Source organism: Nomascus leucogenys, chromosome 13 (assembly GCF_006542625.1).
Source record: "Nomascus leucogenys isolate Asia chromosome 13, Asia_NLE_v1, whole genome shotgun sequence".
In the NCBI taxonomy this organism is placed as follows: Eukaryota; Metazoa; Chordata; class Mammalia; order Primates; family Hylobatidae; genus Nomascus; species Nomascus leucogenys.
Window position 1 is genome coordinate 5,468,533 of NC_044393.1, and position 15,697 is coordinate 5,484,229.

Consider the following 15,697-nt stretch of genomic DNA (forward strand, 5'->3'; position numbering starts at 1 on the left):
CAGGCTGGTCTCGAACTCCTGACCTCAAGCAATCCACCTGCCTTGGCCTCCCAAAGTGCTGGGATTATAGGCATGAGCCACTGCACCCGGTCAAGAAAATTCGTTTTTAAGAGCTAACATACACCAAGATATACAATTCTAGGCATGCATTTGTGTGCATGCACAGTGCTAAGTTCTGAAATGTAGTTCATGTTGGATGAACCAGGTCTGCCTACCTACAGAATGGAAACTTACCATAACTAATTGATGAATTAGAACCACAGAGAAGCAGGAAGGCTTTGTGATGAGCTGTCTTCCCTACACCCAGCTAGGGACATCCCTTCTGTGAAAAGATCTCTCCGCATGGTCCCACACGGCTTGACTAGAGTAAGGGATGCTGATGATCACAATTAAGTCCGCACGTAGAATGACATGCTATCCTATTAGATTTAGACAGAAATGGTACAGGCTAGGTAAATTTTGCTGTGGCTACAGAACTATGGCAGACGGACCAAGAAGGATTCTAGATTGCTCAAACGTTGGATCAGGATCGGACTTCTTATAGGATGGCTGCTAAATTTCACAGAGGAAATCTATATCCAGCCTGTTTACCTGCTGTCAAAGTGAGCATTCAAAGGGATACCCCAGTGGCCCCCCCACTTCCAGGCCTCCTGGCAAGTCATGCCTCCAAGTTATTGGTGGCATCCTGCAGCTCTCCACTGACAGCAATGCTTCTTCAGACTGCGTCTGCATAATCTTGTAGTGCTGGTTCAAGACTGGGCCACCAAGGACTCAGCTGAGAACATAACCCAAGAGGTCACCAAAGAGGTGTTGCCACCTTTATGTGGTCCCCTTCGGGATGGAGGATTTCTTTAATGTTATTAAATATCATTGCTGGTCAGAATATTCTTGAACCCTATGGCAAACGTCTCTCCCTTGAGAGTGGATTTGATTCTTGGACAGAGCCAGTGGCCAACATGTGAGTTGGGGAAATGTAATTTCTAAACAAAAAACAAGGTGAGAGTGCAAGAGGAGAAGGTTCTTTTTTTTTTTTTTTTTTTGAGACGGAGTCTTGCTCTGTCCCCCAGGCTGGAGTGCAGTGGCGCAATCTCGGCTCACTGCAAGCTCCGCCTCCCAGGTTCACGCCATTCTCCTGCCTCAGCCTCCCGAGTAGCTGGGACTACAGGCGCCCGCCACCACGCCCGGCTAATTTTTTGTATTTTTAGTAGAGACGGGGTTTCACCGTGTTAGCCAGGATGGTCTCGATCTCCTGACCTCGTGATCTGCCCGCCTCGGCCTCCCAAAGTGCTGGGATTACAGGCTTGAGCCACCACGCCCGGCCAGAAGGTTGTTTCTTTCGTGTGGTTTGTCGACAGGCTCTGAAGGGTACTGCTTTTGAGTCGCTGCAGCACCTCAGGACCAAACGCCAAGTGCGCCAAAGAGACCTGGCATGACAGCTATTTTTTGTTTGTATAGGTTCTGGTGATGAAACCACATACCCCGTCATTCAGGTCCACATCTCCCAGCAGCAAAACATATGCATCAAAGTCGAGTTTCAGGACAAAGGTCCTCCTTGGAGGACCCCAGGACAGGCACAATCAAGGGGAAACATAGTCTTGGCTTTGAGTTAAACTGGCAGACACTTGTCTCTGAAGTTTTTGGTGTAACAGAGTAGGAAACAAAGTCATTTAGAAAGTCAAGTCTCCTAGAGCCTGTGTGTAAGAATTGCTTCTCAACAAGCCACATCACAGATTTATTTGGAGATTTCCAAATGTTTCTTGGTATGTATATAAAGCATATATTTTCATAAGAAAAATAATTATCTGCCTTTTAGGCAGTTGTTCTTTTTGTATATTGGATAGCAAATAGATTGTCCCTTTGAAAGCATCCATTAGATAGATCTACTTTCAGACACTGAGGCAAAGGCCTCAGGCACAAAACAAAGAGTCAGGGGCCCAGAGGATCACAAAACTGGCCAAGCCCTTCCCTGACACAAATGCACTGGAAGAAAACATGAACCCATTGTTAAAATTAATACTAGGATTGCAGGATGTTCTTTAATCTGCATGATTGCTTTATTGTACAAAAAGTTTCCAGTAACAGTAAATTGGTTTTAAAAAAGGACAAAAAAGTCATTTTGGATAGAAGCGCTTCACTAATTGCTTTATTTAAGCATACAAGAAAAAAAGTTTTATCTGACCAATTACGTTGGAAGGGTTTTATTACCTTTAAGAAGCCATTAGCTAGGATAAAACACTGAAAGCACTTGTGTCAAAACAAATAAATAAGGTAAATAACGCTCTCTCAATTAGCACAGAAAACAGTGAATCCGTTAAATCAGAGACTTCACAAGCATGGCCCAGCCAGCACCACCACCCCCAAAACGAACAAAACAAGGACAGCAGTTTTCAGTTACAATCTTGGGAAAGATCAGGAGCTTTGGAAAATGCATGGTAAACATGTCTGTTTCTCCTTCTACCTCCACTCAACCTGAGCCGCCCCCGGACACTTTAAAGGAGGCATGTGTCCAGAGGCTGCGTCCAGGGATGCCCAGAGGGAGCCTGCCCTGCTAGGCCTCCTCTCAGAGGGTGCATCCCAGGCAGAGGAGACTGGCCTGGATGATCGCTACCTCCATGGCCCAACAGAGTGCGGAAAAGCATGAGGTGCCCACAGACAATGGCTGCCAGTGAGTAAAGGGAAAGAAACCCTGAGGTACCATGATTCTTTTCTCTTACTTCCTCAAATGCTACTGATCTCCCCCCAAGTACAGGCTCAACAGAAAAATACAGTGGTTTGAGGACCCCAAGAAGTCAGCACACAGGCCTGGGGCCAGCTCCAGGCTGGGTCTGTCTCTCTCCCACCTTGGGAAACCCAGCGCCCTGGCTTCAGGTGGAATGGGACAGTTCTCCCACCACCCAGACAGGATCCTTAAAACAATTTCTTTTTTTTTTTTTTTTTGAGATGGAGTCTCGCTCTGTCACCCAGGCTGGAGTGCAGTGGTGTGATCTCGGCTCACCGCAACCTCTGCCTCCCGGGTTCGGTTCTCCTGCCTCAGCCTCCTGAGTAGCTGGGATTACAGGCGTGTCCCACCCGGCTAATTTTTGTATTTTTAGTAGAGACGGAGTTTCACCATGTTGGCTAGGTTGGTCTCGAACTCCTGACCTCGTGACCGCCTTGGCCTCCCAAATTCCGGGATTACAGGCGTGAGCCACCGCGCCGAGCCCCTCCTTAAAACAGTTTCTAATCAGATCTGTTATTTTACCCAAATGGGTTGAGGGAACAAAAACCAACCCTCATCACACTATTTGGTGAAAATAAATATAAATAAATGATGATCCTCTCTTAAAGGGTCACTTTCCTTCAGGGGTTTGTAAGACTCAGCACTTTAAAAAGCTTGAACAGAAATCCAGTATTGCCACTGTGGACTGTTTTTGAGGCAAGTTCCCTAATTTGGACAGCCCCACTCCTAAGAGCAGCAGATCTAACTTGGAACGAACGTCTCAACCATGGGTGAAAATCAGCTGGGATGAAAGAACACCTGCAGTGACTCTCAACAGCTATGGAAGTCTCACATTGCAGGGCTGACTGATGAGGTGCTGGCTTCTTATCCTCCAGCCCTCTTTCCTAAACAATGTTTGTCAGGGAATACCAGGTCTGCTTCCTGAAATGCCAGGGCCCCTCTAGGACCTTATCATTCCACAGCCACATCAGTAATAAGAAAACCACCAATGGCTACCTGGAGGTGGCACCAACTTGGAAAGGGAAGGCTGGGCAGGGGTTTGGATTTGGATGTTAAGCCCATGAGCTGTTTGGACAACTTCAATCTCTGGAATTGAGTTTAAATTTCTGTAAACAACTTCAAAGTCAATTCTAGAGAGACATTTTATGTGACTGGTCCAAATAAAACATAGCACATTTAATGAGGTCATATTCTTCTTAAACTTTTTAAGAGAAGCAAAAACAATGGAAAAGCCATTAAAATTTACACAGAGACCATTAAAACTCTACTGGTGTCAATTAAAACAAAGCCAATATAACATGAACAACTTCAAAGTTACCATCACTTTCCACACTGTTCCACAGTTATAGGAATATATTCAAGCACCATATTGATAATAGGTAGGTAAACGATGAAGTCCTACTTTGGCGATCTGACCCACAGTCACACAAACGAGGAGCTTCCTAGTCAAGATGCCCCCAGTCCTTGGCAATGTGCCTGCTTCCTGGGCATTGCTCAGTGGCAACGGAAGAGCCAATAAATCAAATCGCAGGTGGAATATCTTACTTTGAAATGGAGTGATGTTTGGTTAATAATTTGAGATCCACTAATCCTAAATGGGGTGACCCATTTAAAATGGCCTCTGTGTAAATTCACAGTTCATTAAATAGAGTCTGGTTTGAACAGGTCATTATGTAGTTAGTATATAAGTAATGGATTGAGCAAGGATGGCTGGGGATGCCCATGGGGACACACTGGCTGAGTCTGGTGGCTTTCCTAACACTGTCAAGCTTTCTTTTAATGTGAGATTCATTTAAATCACCAACTTAAATTTAGGTGGTTTTGCTTAGTAACCTCTTTTGGTTTACAGTAGAAAATGCAGTGCAAAAATTTTAAATGAGGAATATTCCATTTGCAATTAATTTAAACTTATGAAGCTGTTTTAACTGGCCCATCTAAATGTGTTAATTAACATCAATGATGGTTTCTTATTTTTCACACTTTGTTACTCTGATCATTAACAGTGATGGAAAAGCTAAATTAAGTTAATGGGGAATGGATTATAAATTCTTAAAGGACTTCTTTGTTTTCAACTGGAAAATATATAGAGAAAGATGAAGAGGCATTTTTACCTCTACTCATCAATTTTTGGTACCAAATTTCTTAAAAACCAGATGGTTTAAAGAAAATTTTTCCAAAAATTATTTTAACATTCTGCTCAGACATGGCTGCTAAAAAAATAGCATATACACATATAATACTGAACAGCTTCTGCAGTGCCTGTAAACTCTCAGCTCATTTTCTCTTTCTAAAAAAAATATATATTATAACTGATCCCAGAACTCAATCTCTATTGTGCAGCAGTATCAAAGGTCCTTAAATTCTCAACAATGAAGGAAAAACAAAAACCTATTCCCCGGACCGCTTGAGCAGGACTAGGGGAGGAGGAGTCCGTGAATGGAAAGGTTCGCTGCCCCGACGCCCTCAGATTCCTCGAGGCTGCACCTCTGCGGGCAGCTGGCGGGGCGCAGGCCAAGCCCCTCACACCCGGGAGATCCACACGTGCGGCACACACGAAAACCCAATGCCACTTATCGAGACTTCACGCCAACGAGGACAACAACGAGCACAATGATGATGACAAATAATATTAAAATCACAAGCATCTTCCGATTCTTCTTTTGATACTGTTCTGCCTACAAAAAGAGGAGGGAAAAAAGGCCGTCATTTTCCCCAAAATCCCAAATCAGGTCACTCGTTTCCAGAATGAGGCTGCCACATCTCTCTGCACAGTAACTGAGGTCTCTGCTACAGGCTACATGATTGTAATCCCTTCATCAATCCCAGGGAATTCAATCACCAGGAGTGGAAGAGCCCCATGATCCCGGTGCTGCTTATTTACCCTGGATGTGGAAATGGACTTGTTGGAAACCTACTACTAAGACAAAGGCTGACAGGGAAGTGAAAGCTCATGCTTCCGGGTGCAGCTGGGCCTGCTTCTCCCTGCTTCTCCTCCTACAGGCCGTGGCAAGCGCCCCTGCAGCACGGGCCGCCTGTTCCCGGTCCGTGTTCCTGGAGCGAATGCACAGTTCCTTCACCGCGGAAGGAAACAACGGGCTGGAGGGCCGTACCTGGCAGGTAGGCAACAGACACCCCAAAGAGACCCCATTTCGACCTCCCCTAAATTTGGAAACAAGAACTCATCCTTTGAAATAAAAACAGACACCTGTGCCCCATGGATGTCATATGCAGAAAGATCCCTCCGAGGCGCGTCCCCCCAGTGCCGCTAACGACACAGCAAAGGAGTCCTCCAAGCTCAATCTGGGGACGAGGCCGCACCCTGCACATCTCTTCACCTGAACACCGCATCCTAGAAGCTCAGCAGGAGCGGGAACTCCATCATGTCTGGTAGAGAAATGCCAAAGGGCCCCACCTGGCTGGCGAAAGACACACAGCACTGAGAAAGGAGAGCCAGAGGACAGCAGAGTTCAGAGGGCGCCGGGAGGCACGTCCAGGGAGAACATGCACTGCCTCTTCCAGACCTTGCTATGGCACAGGAGGGAGGAGGAGACAGCGGGAAGGCAGCCCTGGCGAGAATGGCAATCCCTCCTGCTCCATCCCCCGCGGTGGGCTTGTTTCCTAAGTGAGCCTGCCCGCCCACCTGGAGGAGTCCCTCATCCACCAGGAGGAAACATCAGGCAGGGGACAGCACCGGACAGTCCGGTCATGGGGAGCAGCTCCCGACGCTCAATCACCCTTAGACTAGCCGACTGCCGAGCACGCGGCCAGCCGTGCGTGCTGCCTACAGCCTTGTGGCTGGAGGGAAGATGGAGCACGCTGACTTTTCTAATAAGTAACCCAGAACACCAGGGAAGCCAATACTAAATAATATACTGTAAAACCTCTCAAACTGATTTATAAAGTAGAACCTAAAACAAAAATTTTAGTTCCCACTAGATTTGCTCACTCCCGCAGAGAAAGCTTTTCCTTTTATCTGTGTTATATTACAAAACATATTTCACTAGTTTTTATTTAAGAAACTTCAAAACCAATGCATAATTCAGCAGCACATCAAAACCTGGGTATTACCGAGTGAGAAACTAAAGTTAGTTTTCACTTTTAATAGACAGGGCTTGGCAACCAAATTAATCTAAATGCTTAAAAAAAACCTGCACAGACGAGGTCAGACGGATTCCCTTCCCCACCACAGGCTGGAGTCTCATATCCACCCACACATGGCAACCCCCTGAAAAGACAGCTCAGGGCTTCTGGTTAGACGGGTGCAAGGGCTGACTTTTTGTAAACCCAATACTGCTATTAGATGGGGCGATCTCTGGTACAGGAAGTGACTGATTTTAGAAAAATGGTAGAGTAGTCCAATAGTGAATTGGCAAAACACTCATTATATGGCTAGAAACTCCACTGGGTCTCAGAGATACAAAGAAATGGATATTATTTAATTTGTGAAGTATTGTTATATTCCTTTTAAAGAAAATATGTAACCAATTATATATGAGAGTCTCAGCCATTTATGCATGTTTCTCATAACTGATAAGATTCCTAAGATGCTTTCCATCTATTTTTTTAAAAGAAAGAATATCATAAAAACATCCCTGAAACAGCTACCTTATTAGCACAGAATAAAAGAATTACTACTCTCACTTCAACAAACTTTTCTTTTCTCAAGGTAATACAGATATGCTGTGGTAATTAAAGAGAAAATTAGATTTTTATCTTCTCCAGAATGATTCTCCATCAGCAATTCATCAGGAATGTGTCACAAGAGAGGCCCAAGTCAGCGGCAACAAGCAGACAGATTTTCAACATGTATTTTAGCAAATGCCCAATTGATTTCCTAAAACAAGAAGCATCAGAAAAGAATGAAATATTTTCTAAAAGGAAGAACTCCAATCCCTTTAGAATTTACTGTCACAAAACGGAGGTCTTAGCAATTTTGGATTTAAGTGTGAGATACACCTGGAATCATTAACTGCAATAAAACAGCAACAGCCCCCACAATTGGCTTTAAATGAAATGATAAATCCCTTTTTACACTACTGTATTGAGAGTGGACAACACAAACAAGAATGCTGAAGATCATTATGGTGGAAAAGAACCCTCTTACCAATTCTTGATTATTTGAAAATAGTTCCTAAAATTCCCAAGTCTTGAAAGACATATTACCTTGTGAAGCTGTTTCAAACCATCTTCAGTTTTGATACAGGACTGTTCAACATTATAGTCAATTCTGTCAAGGACTGTACCCTAGGTAATAAATGACAGTTACAGATGATTAACAGTGGCAACTGGGAAAACTGAACGTCAAAAATGAGATATGCAAATTACAGACATCATCATCCATAAGATGATGTTTTCCTTCCCTGTGTGCTGCAGGTACACACGAGGGCTCTGGAGTTCTCCCTCAAGCAGTGTCAGGAGCTCGATGGCAGAATGCTGGTTAGTGCCATCACGTTTAGCTCACGAGAAAGAAGTACTGACAGACTGAGGTTTCCTTACTGCTTTCAGCTGCCATAGAATATGCCATATTCAGACTTACTGGGGCCTTAAAAAATCTATGGTTCAGTGGACTGAGGCTCTGAACAGCACAGAAGCTCTGTGCCCATTTGCTGCCTACATACTTGGATTCAAGTAAGCAGAGAACACCAGGTAAGCTCGACCCTGTTGTGAGTAGACCTGCAAACTGACTATCATGTCTATAAACGTGGATGTACATCTCTATGGGTCAGAGCAGGGAATGGTAAACTCCAGTCTACCACTGAAAATTAAAAATTTGGACTCAAGAGGAAGATGTTTAATTGTTTAATCTCTTAACACAAATTGGAAGAAGCGGACACTGGGCTATGAGCAAGAACAGAGCTTTTATTGGAAACATGCTGGATTAGAAGAGATAGCAGTTCACTGGGAACCGCTGGAGTAATTAATGTAACTGGATCTTCCAGAGCCTGAACACTCCATTCTGCAGTTGGTTTCAGGGGGATCAGGACCCAAATCCCTGCTGGCAAGATAATAAAATGCCCTAATCAGATTTTAACGGTGAACAACAATTTAATTCTACTTGAAAGCTAGTGGTTCCAATTGCCATTACACAATAACCTGCCAAAATTAGAAGGGAAATCTTCTATAGCATCAGAGTCATTGCTGAGCTTGGTCAGAGTCAATAGGTCTCTAGAGTAGGGTGCTCACGTGAGTACCCTCGAGGCATGGGAAGAGAATATTAGAACTTCTATTTATTTTTTATCAAAAAAATTTATTAATATTCTTATAGGGAATGACAGTAGCCTATGTATGTAATTTGTAAATACACACATATACAGGCTGAGTATCCCTTATCTGAAAAGCTTGAGACCAGAAGTGTTTTGGATTTGGGAATTTTTTGATTTTGGAATATTTGCATACACATAATGAGATAGTCTGGATGGGACCCAAGTCTAAACACAAAATTCATTAATGTTTCGTATACCTTATATACATGGCTTGAAAGTAATTTTATACTATATATATATATATTTTTGTTTGTTTGTTTGTTTGTTTGTTTTGTTTTGTTTTGTTTTTTTTTGAGACAGAGTTTCACTCTTGTTGCCCAGGCTGGAGTGCAATGGTGCAATCTCGGCTCACTGCAACCTCCACCTCCCGGGTTCAAGCGATTCTCCTGCCTCAGCCTCCTGAGTAGCTGTTACAGGCACCTGCCACCACACCCAGCTAATTTTTTTGTATTTTTGGCAGAGACGGGGTTTCACCATGTTGACCGGGCTGGTCTCGAACTGCTGACCTCAGGTGATCCACGTGCCTCAGCCCCCCAAAGTGCTGGGATTACAGATGTGAGCCACCATGGCTGGCCACAATATTTTTACTAGTTTTGTGCATAAAACAAAGTTTTGATTGCAACCTGTCACGTGAGGTCTTGTGTAGGAATTTTCCACTTGTGGCATCATGTCAACACTCAAAAGTTTCGAATTCTGGAGCATTTTGAACTTCGTATTTTCTGATTAGGATTGCTATGTATATATTCATAAACATATGCAAAGGACAGGTGCACACACATGTTGGGAGAATTGGCTCCAATTTTTTTCCCTGAAAGGAGTACAGGAAAAAGAAGGAACAGATAGTATGGCAGAAAAACCTATTCACGAGGAAGGCCAGCTCACGTACCTGTTCTACAATCATCGCTCCTAAGTCCCTGAATATTTCATTCAGGTCAGAAATGGACTGTACAATCTGGCGAATCTCTCGCTCCCGCTCTTCCACCATCAGTGTGTTCTGCTCCACCAGAACTAACTGGTCCTCTGTAAAACCCTAGCAAGACAGTGCACAATGTGTTGGATAGATTGTTTTCCCTCTCAGGAAAGCTATGATGTACTTGTTTAGATATAATTTAAAGACAATGAAAATAATTTAAAGAAAATGAATTCTGAAAATATTTCTACAAAGCACAATAAGCACTTATTTTTCCCTAACAGGAAAGATTCAAATTCCCTAAACCAGCAGGATCTAAAGCTCTGATGCCATAGCAGGGAAGACAGCAGCCCACGTCTGCCAACTCTGCAAGGGCAGATAAACAAAACCCCCGGGATAGCCCTCTGTTTCTCTGGGCTCTTCCTAAGAAGGCAGGGTGTTGACCACTTTCCCAAAGGCTCTGGAAAGCAGATTACAAGGTCTCCCTGTGGCCTTTGGAAAGGAAGAAACAGTACAGCTGTTCTTCCACCTGCTGCAAAACAACCTGATGAATATACAAGTCAACTGTACCAATCCACTGACACTGCACAGAAGTTCGAGGTCTAGGAGGTGAAAGAAGCAGAATGGGGTGCACAGACGCAGCAATCGGCTTTGCAGCCCCTTCGCGTACCCGATGGTAAAGAGTATTATCGTCTCCATCATCCATTAGTGGTACTGATGTGTCGAAAAAATGCTGGGATCTTTCCTCTCGATTCTTCATGCCTATCACAGATAGGAATTCATTTTACTTGAATATGTAAACCATCGTAAGTATTGTTCTACCATTAAAAAGGGGAATTCTAGAGTAAACTCCAACAGTCAAAATTGAGATGCTTTAAAGAAGCCTATCTCCAATGGGGGTGGAGGGAGAGTAAAGGATTACAAACATACAACAATATGCAGGCATTTGGGATTATTCAAGACAAGGTCACGGTGTAAATGTGCACAATTCACTTGATGCCAAGATAAAAATGACACAACCATCTGAGAATCTCTAAGTGAAGCAGAAATATTTAATCTAACTGCTGTTACGAAACATTTTAAAAAATCAGTATTCCTCTCTAGAAGTATCTCTAGTAAGAATTCCATATGGCCCTAATCAAATTTTGGAAATAATAAAATTAAAATACAAATATGCCAGTTGTCAGAGGGAGGGAGAACTGAAGTTTTTTTGGAGTATGTGGGGACTTTATTGATTGCAATGGCAATTTTTAAAAACCCAGTTTATAGGGTGATTAGAATGAGAAGAGAGCTGAAATCTGGCTTTGCACTATTTGGGAAGAAAAGGTCTGTTGGGTGAAACCGTGGTGCCAGCAGAGGAAGCGTTTCAAGGACCCTGGGGAGGGTTTCTCAGGTGCTCTCAAACACTTTGGTTGTTATGCAAATATGTGGCTTTCGGTAATAACAACTGCTTTTTACCTATTGAAGAGCAGCTCTCCCAAACCCCAACATCTAGAAAACAACAGGTTTTTAAAATGTGCCTGGTTGATTTTCAAATTCTTGCAGCTTGACACAAAACAAATTTTGTTTGCTAAGATGCTGACCTATCTTGGTGCCCTCCCCCAGCCTTGGTTGGTACCCCACGCTGTGCCTTCATTCCAAGCCAGGGTTTCACATGGGGAGGAGGCTTCCTCTTATTGTACAAGGTATGAACGTGTTCAAAAGCTAACAATGAAAGGTACTGGACTAAATGAAAAAATAGTCGCAAAAAAGAAAACATAAAGTGCTTTTCTTACTCAAAATCCCTTCACTAGGCCCGGGCAGCACTCACGTTTGAGGTAGCCCGACTGTGCGTGCCGGAAGCTGGTGGAGAGTTCCTGCAGGGCCTGCGCCAGCGAGGCCACCACGTTCCCAAGCAGCCGCCCCTCCTGCTCGGAGCAGGCCCGGGCCCGGCTCGGCAGGGCCTGCACGGCACGCTGGCACCTGTGGAAGAGCTAAGAGAACAAGCCCGAGGCTCAGGGCAAGCCTGGGAGAGAAGCCCCTCTGCTAACACTGCCATCATCACAAGCCAGAGTGAGAAGTGAGAGGCTCTGTTCACTCAGTCTGGTTTAGAGAAAGGTGAACAGATAAAAGGAATCTGCGGCTTAATTTATATACACAGAAAGATTTCACTAGATTTCAGCTCCTGCTGTGTAGGGCCTGCTGTGTGCCCAGCTGCTCACATATCATCATGTTAGACAGGCTGAGTATCCCTCATCCGAAATGCTTGGGATTGGCAATGTTTAGGATTTCAAATTTTGGGAGATTTTGGAATATTTGCAGAATACCTACTAGGTGAGTACCCCAATCTGAAAATTCGAAATCCAAAATGCTCCAGTGAGCATTCCTTTGAGTGTCATATTGGCACACAAAAAAAAGTTTCAAATTTTGGAGCATTTTGGATTTCAGGTTTTCAGATTAGGAATGTTCAACCTGTATTATCATATATCATATTATTATTGCATTCCTCTCATTTAATCCCTAACAAGCATCCTACGAGGATGGTACTATTATTATTAGTCCCATTTCACAGATGAGAACACTAGAGTCAGAGGGATTAAATGAGAATCGTGTAACTGTTAAACTGCTAAGAGCCAGGATTCAAACATTCCAACACCCCAGGGCTTTTCTCAAAGCACCATACTCCTCTGATAATTAGCACCCAGGAGACTTAAGTAAAAAATGTAAACACTGAAGTTTAAACACTAGTCCTATTATTTTAAAATTAATCAAATTTAATATTTTATAAAAATTTTTTTCTAGGATACTGAGTTGTTTTTTCAATTATGAGGACTATATTTTAGCATTAAAATTTCTTAACACTAGTATACGATATTAGTTATATATTTTAAAATCAAATGATTGAACTCGATAATGTTTGAAATTTCATATTTACTTAATCAGTCCACAGCAGTATCTGCCAACAATTGAAAAACAGTCCCCACACCTCCAAGGCCTCACAGGTACCCTAAGCTGACAGCTGGAGGACTTCAGGGCCTCTTGAGGTCCCTTTGAGAACTTCAGGTTGGGAAATGAACTCCAGGAGACTGATTTTGAGTAACACTCTAGTTTTTGAGATTGCCATGAGAAGGCTCGCTGGTTTCCCCAGGACTCACTTGCACTCCTCACCTGAGTGATCTCTTGGGTAGTTATCTCAATGGCATGTTCCTCTTCGCTGCTGTCATCCAGGGTGGGTCTGTTTAAATGTTTGTCATGAAGGCTGGCCAATTCTTTCATCTTCTGCTTAATCCGGCCAACATCATACTGAATCTAAGCAAATGAAGTCACAGAACTCCACTGATGCCAGGCAGGCTCTGGTCTGCCTCCATCAGCTACACTCAGCATACAGAATTCGGTCTTCAGCAAACTTGTTGGCTTGCTGATGTGTGAGCAGCTTTTAATTCAAATTACCAGAAAATCACATTCTTCCTTGTTGCATGGGGTTTCAATTTCTTCCTATAATTCAGGCAGTTACTACCAATGTTAAAACTACAGCTAAAATCATTAACATACACATAGACAACTTAACCTAAAGCTAGTATTTCCAGAAATATACATTCAAGTGTAGCCAAATTCATTTATATGACAGATATCTTAAAATACATTGTCATAATTACTTAAGAAACAAGATGGTATGAAACTAACATGCAACTTACTTCATCCACTCCATCCACCCACTTAGGAGGTGACCGTTTTGTCACACCAATCGCTGCTTCTGGATCTAAGCTGATGCCTGACACCAGTGCCATACGGTCATCAGCAAGCTACAGGAAAGTAAAGGGACAGGAAAAAAATTATTCCAATCCAATTTAGATACAAATACTCTTACTCTCTCTTAAATGTTGCTCCCTGAAAAGATACAGAAAGGAGTGAATGTTTACTCTCTCTTAAATGTTGCTCCCTGAAAAGATACAGAAAGGAGTGAATGTTTACTCTCTCTTAAATGTTGCTCCCTGAAAATATATAGAAAGGAGTGAATGCACTTGCCTGTATTATAAAACTTGCTTTTGATAACTGCTAGGATTTGGATTGTTTTCCTATCTTTTCATGCACCAGCTCTTAATTTCCTCGGACATACTTGAGAACGTGAATTTGACTTGATCTGGCTACAGAAATGCAATGAAAAAGTCAACAAAAGATCCTTAAAATAAAGACCTCTTACTACTAGTACTGTGATAGAACGGCATGAACCTCAATGATTCATGTGATCAGTTACAAGTGGAAAAAAAAAAACTAGGCAGTAAGTGAAACAACTACAAAATGCTCAATAGTAGCAAGGTTTACTTAAATACACTTAGCTTATTTTGGAAATAGGGCTGATCCAGTTATCTCAGTCACACAATCATTAACCATGTGTTAAGATGTGTGAAACAACTGCCTAAAACCACTAGCAAATTATCTACCATTTGGCAAAAGCAATCCTTAAGATCTCAATGCAATCTTACACTGTCATTTCTTTTCTTCAGTTAAATGTCCACAGGGAACATTTCCCCTTATTTTGAAATGGTATCGATGGTTCCTGTTTAACTATATAAGACACTGCTGTAGAAAGCTTTTAAGAATGGGAGGGAAATCAGGTGGGCGCGGTGGCTCACGCCTGTAATCCCAGCACTTTGGGAGGCCGAGGCAGGCAGATCATCTGAGGTCAGGAGTTCAAGAGTAGCCTGGCCAAAATGGTGAAAACCATTCTCTACTAAAAATACAAAAATTAACTGGGCATGGTGGCTTACACCTGTAATCCCAGCTACTCGGGAGGCTGAGGCAGGAGAATCCCTTGAACCCAGGAGGTGAAGGTCGCAGTGAGCCATGATCGTACCATTGCACTCCAGCCTGGGCAACAAGAGCGAGACTCTGTCTCAAAAAAAAAAAAAAAAAAAAAAAAGAGGGAAATCATGGGTTTGGCATGGTTAAGCTGTTTTCTTGCCTGCAGGCAGTGAATGGGTTGAAAAGCATTTGAGGTGCCCTCCAGAGCTCAGAATTTTTAAATGCCAGTTTCAAAAGATCCAAATGATGATCAAAATATAATGGAAAATAATCTATAAAAGTCCTTTACAGATAATACTTTGGAAATTTTCTAAATCATACTGTAGAGTTGGGTGAAAAATTCATATGCTTTTCTTCCCTCTTCCTTGCATTTAACTAAATTTATTTTTTCATTCATTAAATACTTATTTGCTTTTCTAATAATAAAGGAACAAGACAGAATTTTAAAGTCCACAGATGAAGGGGGGAAAATATCATATAAAGAAAAACTTAGATTAAAAGAACACTTCAAGTAATAGGCCCTAAATCCTAAAGAGTTCACAGTAAAATTCTTAAAAGCAAATTGGCATCTTCACCATCAACCTCCCTGCATGCCCTGGGGTGGTTCTGCCACCATCTGCTTCAGGCTTTCTGTGTGCTCTGGGGCACGTGTCCACTCAGGGAGCGCATCTTGGGCAATGACCACGCTGGAAGGACTAGGCCCCATTCACTAATCCCAGCGCGTGCAGGAGCCGTGATTAAGCCCACCGGTGCTCAAGCACGGCACGGATGCTGCAGGGCCAGTGTCATTTCTTAAACAAATGGTGTGTCATCAAAACCCGCACTGTCTGGGGCTCCCAGGCCGTGAAGTGGTAATTCTCCACCACCACTACCTTCTGTTTGGTTTTAAGAGTTCATCAATAGGAATTTTACATTCTTGAAATTATTTTAATCCTCATAAAAACTAGGTGAGTTAGAAACTATTATTCTAACCTATAAATATGGAAATTGAAACTCAGAAAAGTTAAGTCACTTGCCCAAGAT

The 15,697-nt window shown here is 42.8% G+C and overlaps 1 protein-coding gene and 1 long non-coding RNA gene across 14 annotated transcripts in view; one reads left to right on the forward strand and one right to left on the reverse strand.

Moving 5' to 3' along the window:
- The window catches only part of LOC100602030 (aminopeptidase like 1), a 64,022-nt gene that overhangs the window by 33,786 nt on the left and 14,539 nt on the right, over positions 1–15,697 (reverse strand). For 4 of the 13 annotated variants that reach the window (XM_003277498.4, XM_003277499.4, XM_004090054.3 and 1 more), the window contains 7 exons: positions 13,567–13,674; positions 13,040–13,180; positions 11,703–11,865; positions 10,563–10,654; positions 9,869–10,012; positions 7,883–7,963; positions 2,031–5,394 (listed from right to left, as the gene is read on the reverse strand). In XM_003277498.4, the coding sequence (XP_003277546.1) occupies positions 5,290–5,394; positions 7,883–7,963; positions 9,869–10,012; positions 10,563–10,654; positions 11,703–11,865; positions 13,040–13,180; positions 13,567–13,674 (834 nt within the window). In that variant the 3' untranslated portion in view covers positions 2,031–5,289. Of the gene's footprint in view, positions 1–2,030; positions 5,395–7,882; positions 7,964–9,868; positions 10,013–10,530; positions 10,655–11,702; positions 11,866–13,039; positions 13,181–13,566; positions 13,675–15,697 lie in introns of those variants that run through there. The other 9 variants (XM_030825226.1, XM_030825225.1, XM_030825224.1 and 6 more) reach the window with 4 other exon arrangements.
- Positions 66–3,940, forward strand: LOC115837906. Its single transcript, XR_004032898.1, has 2 exons — positions 66–1,017; positions 1,327–3,940. It is a non-coding gene; the product is annotated as an uncharacterized LOC115837906 (long non-coding RNA).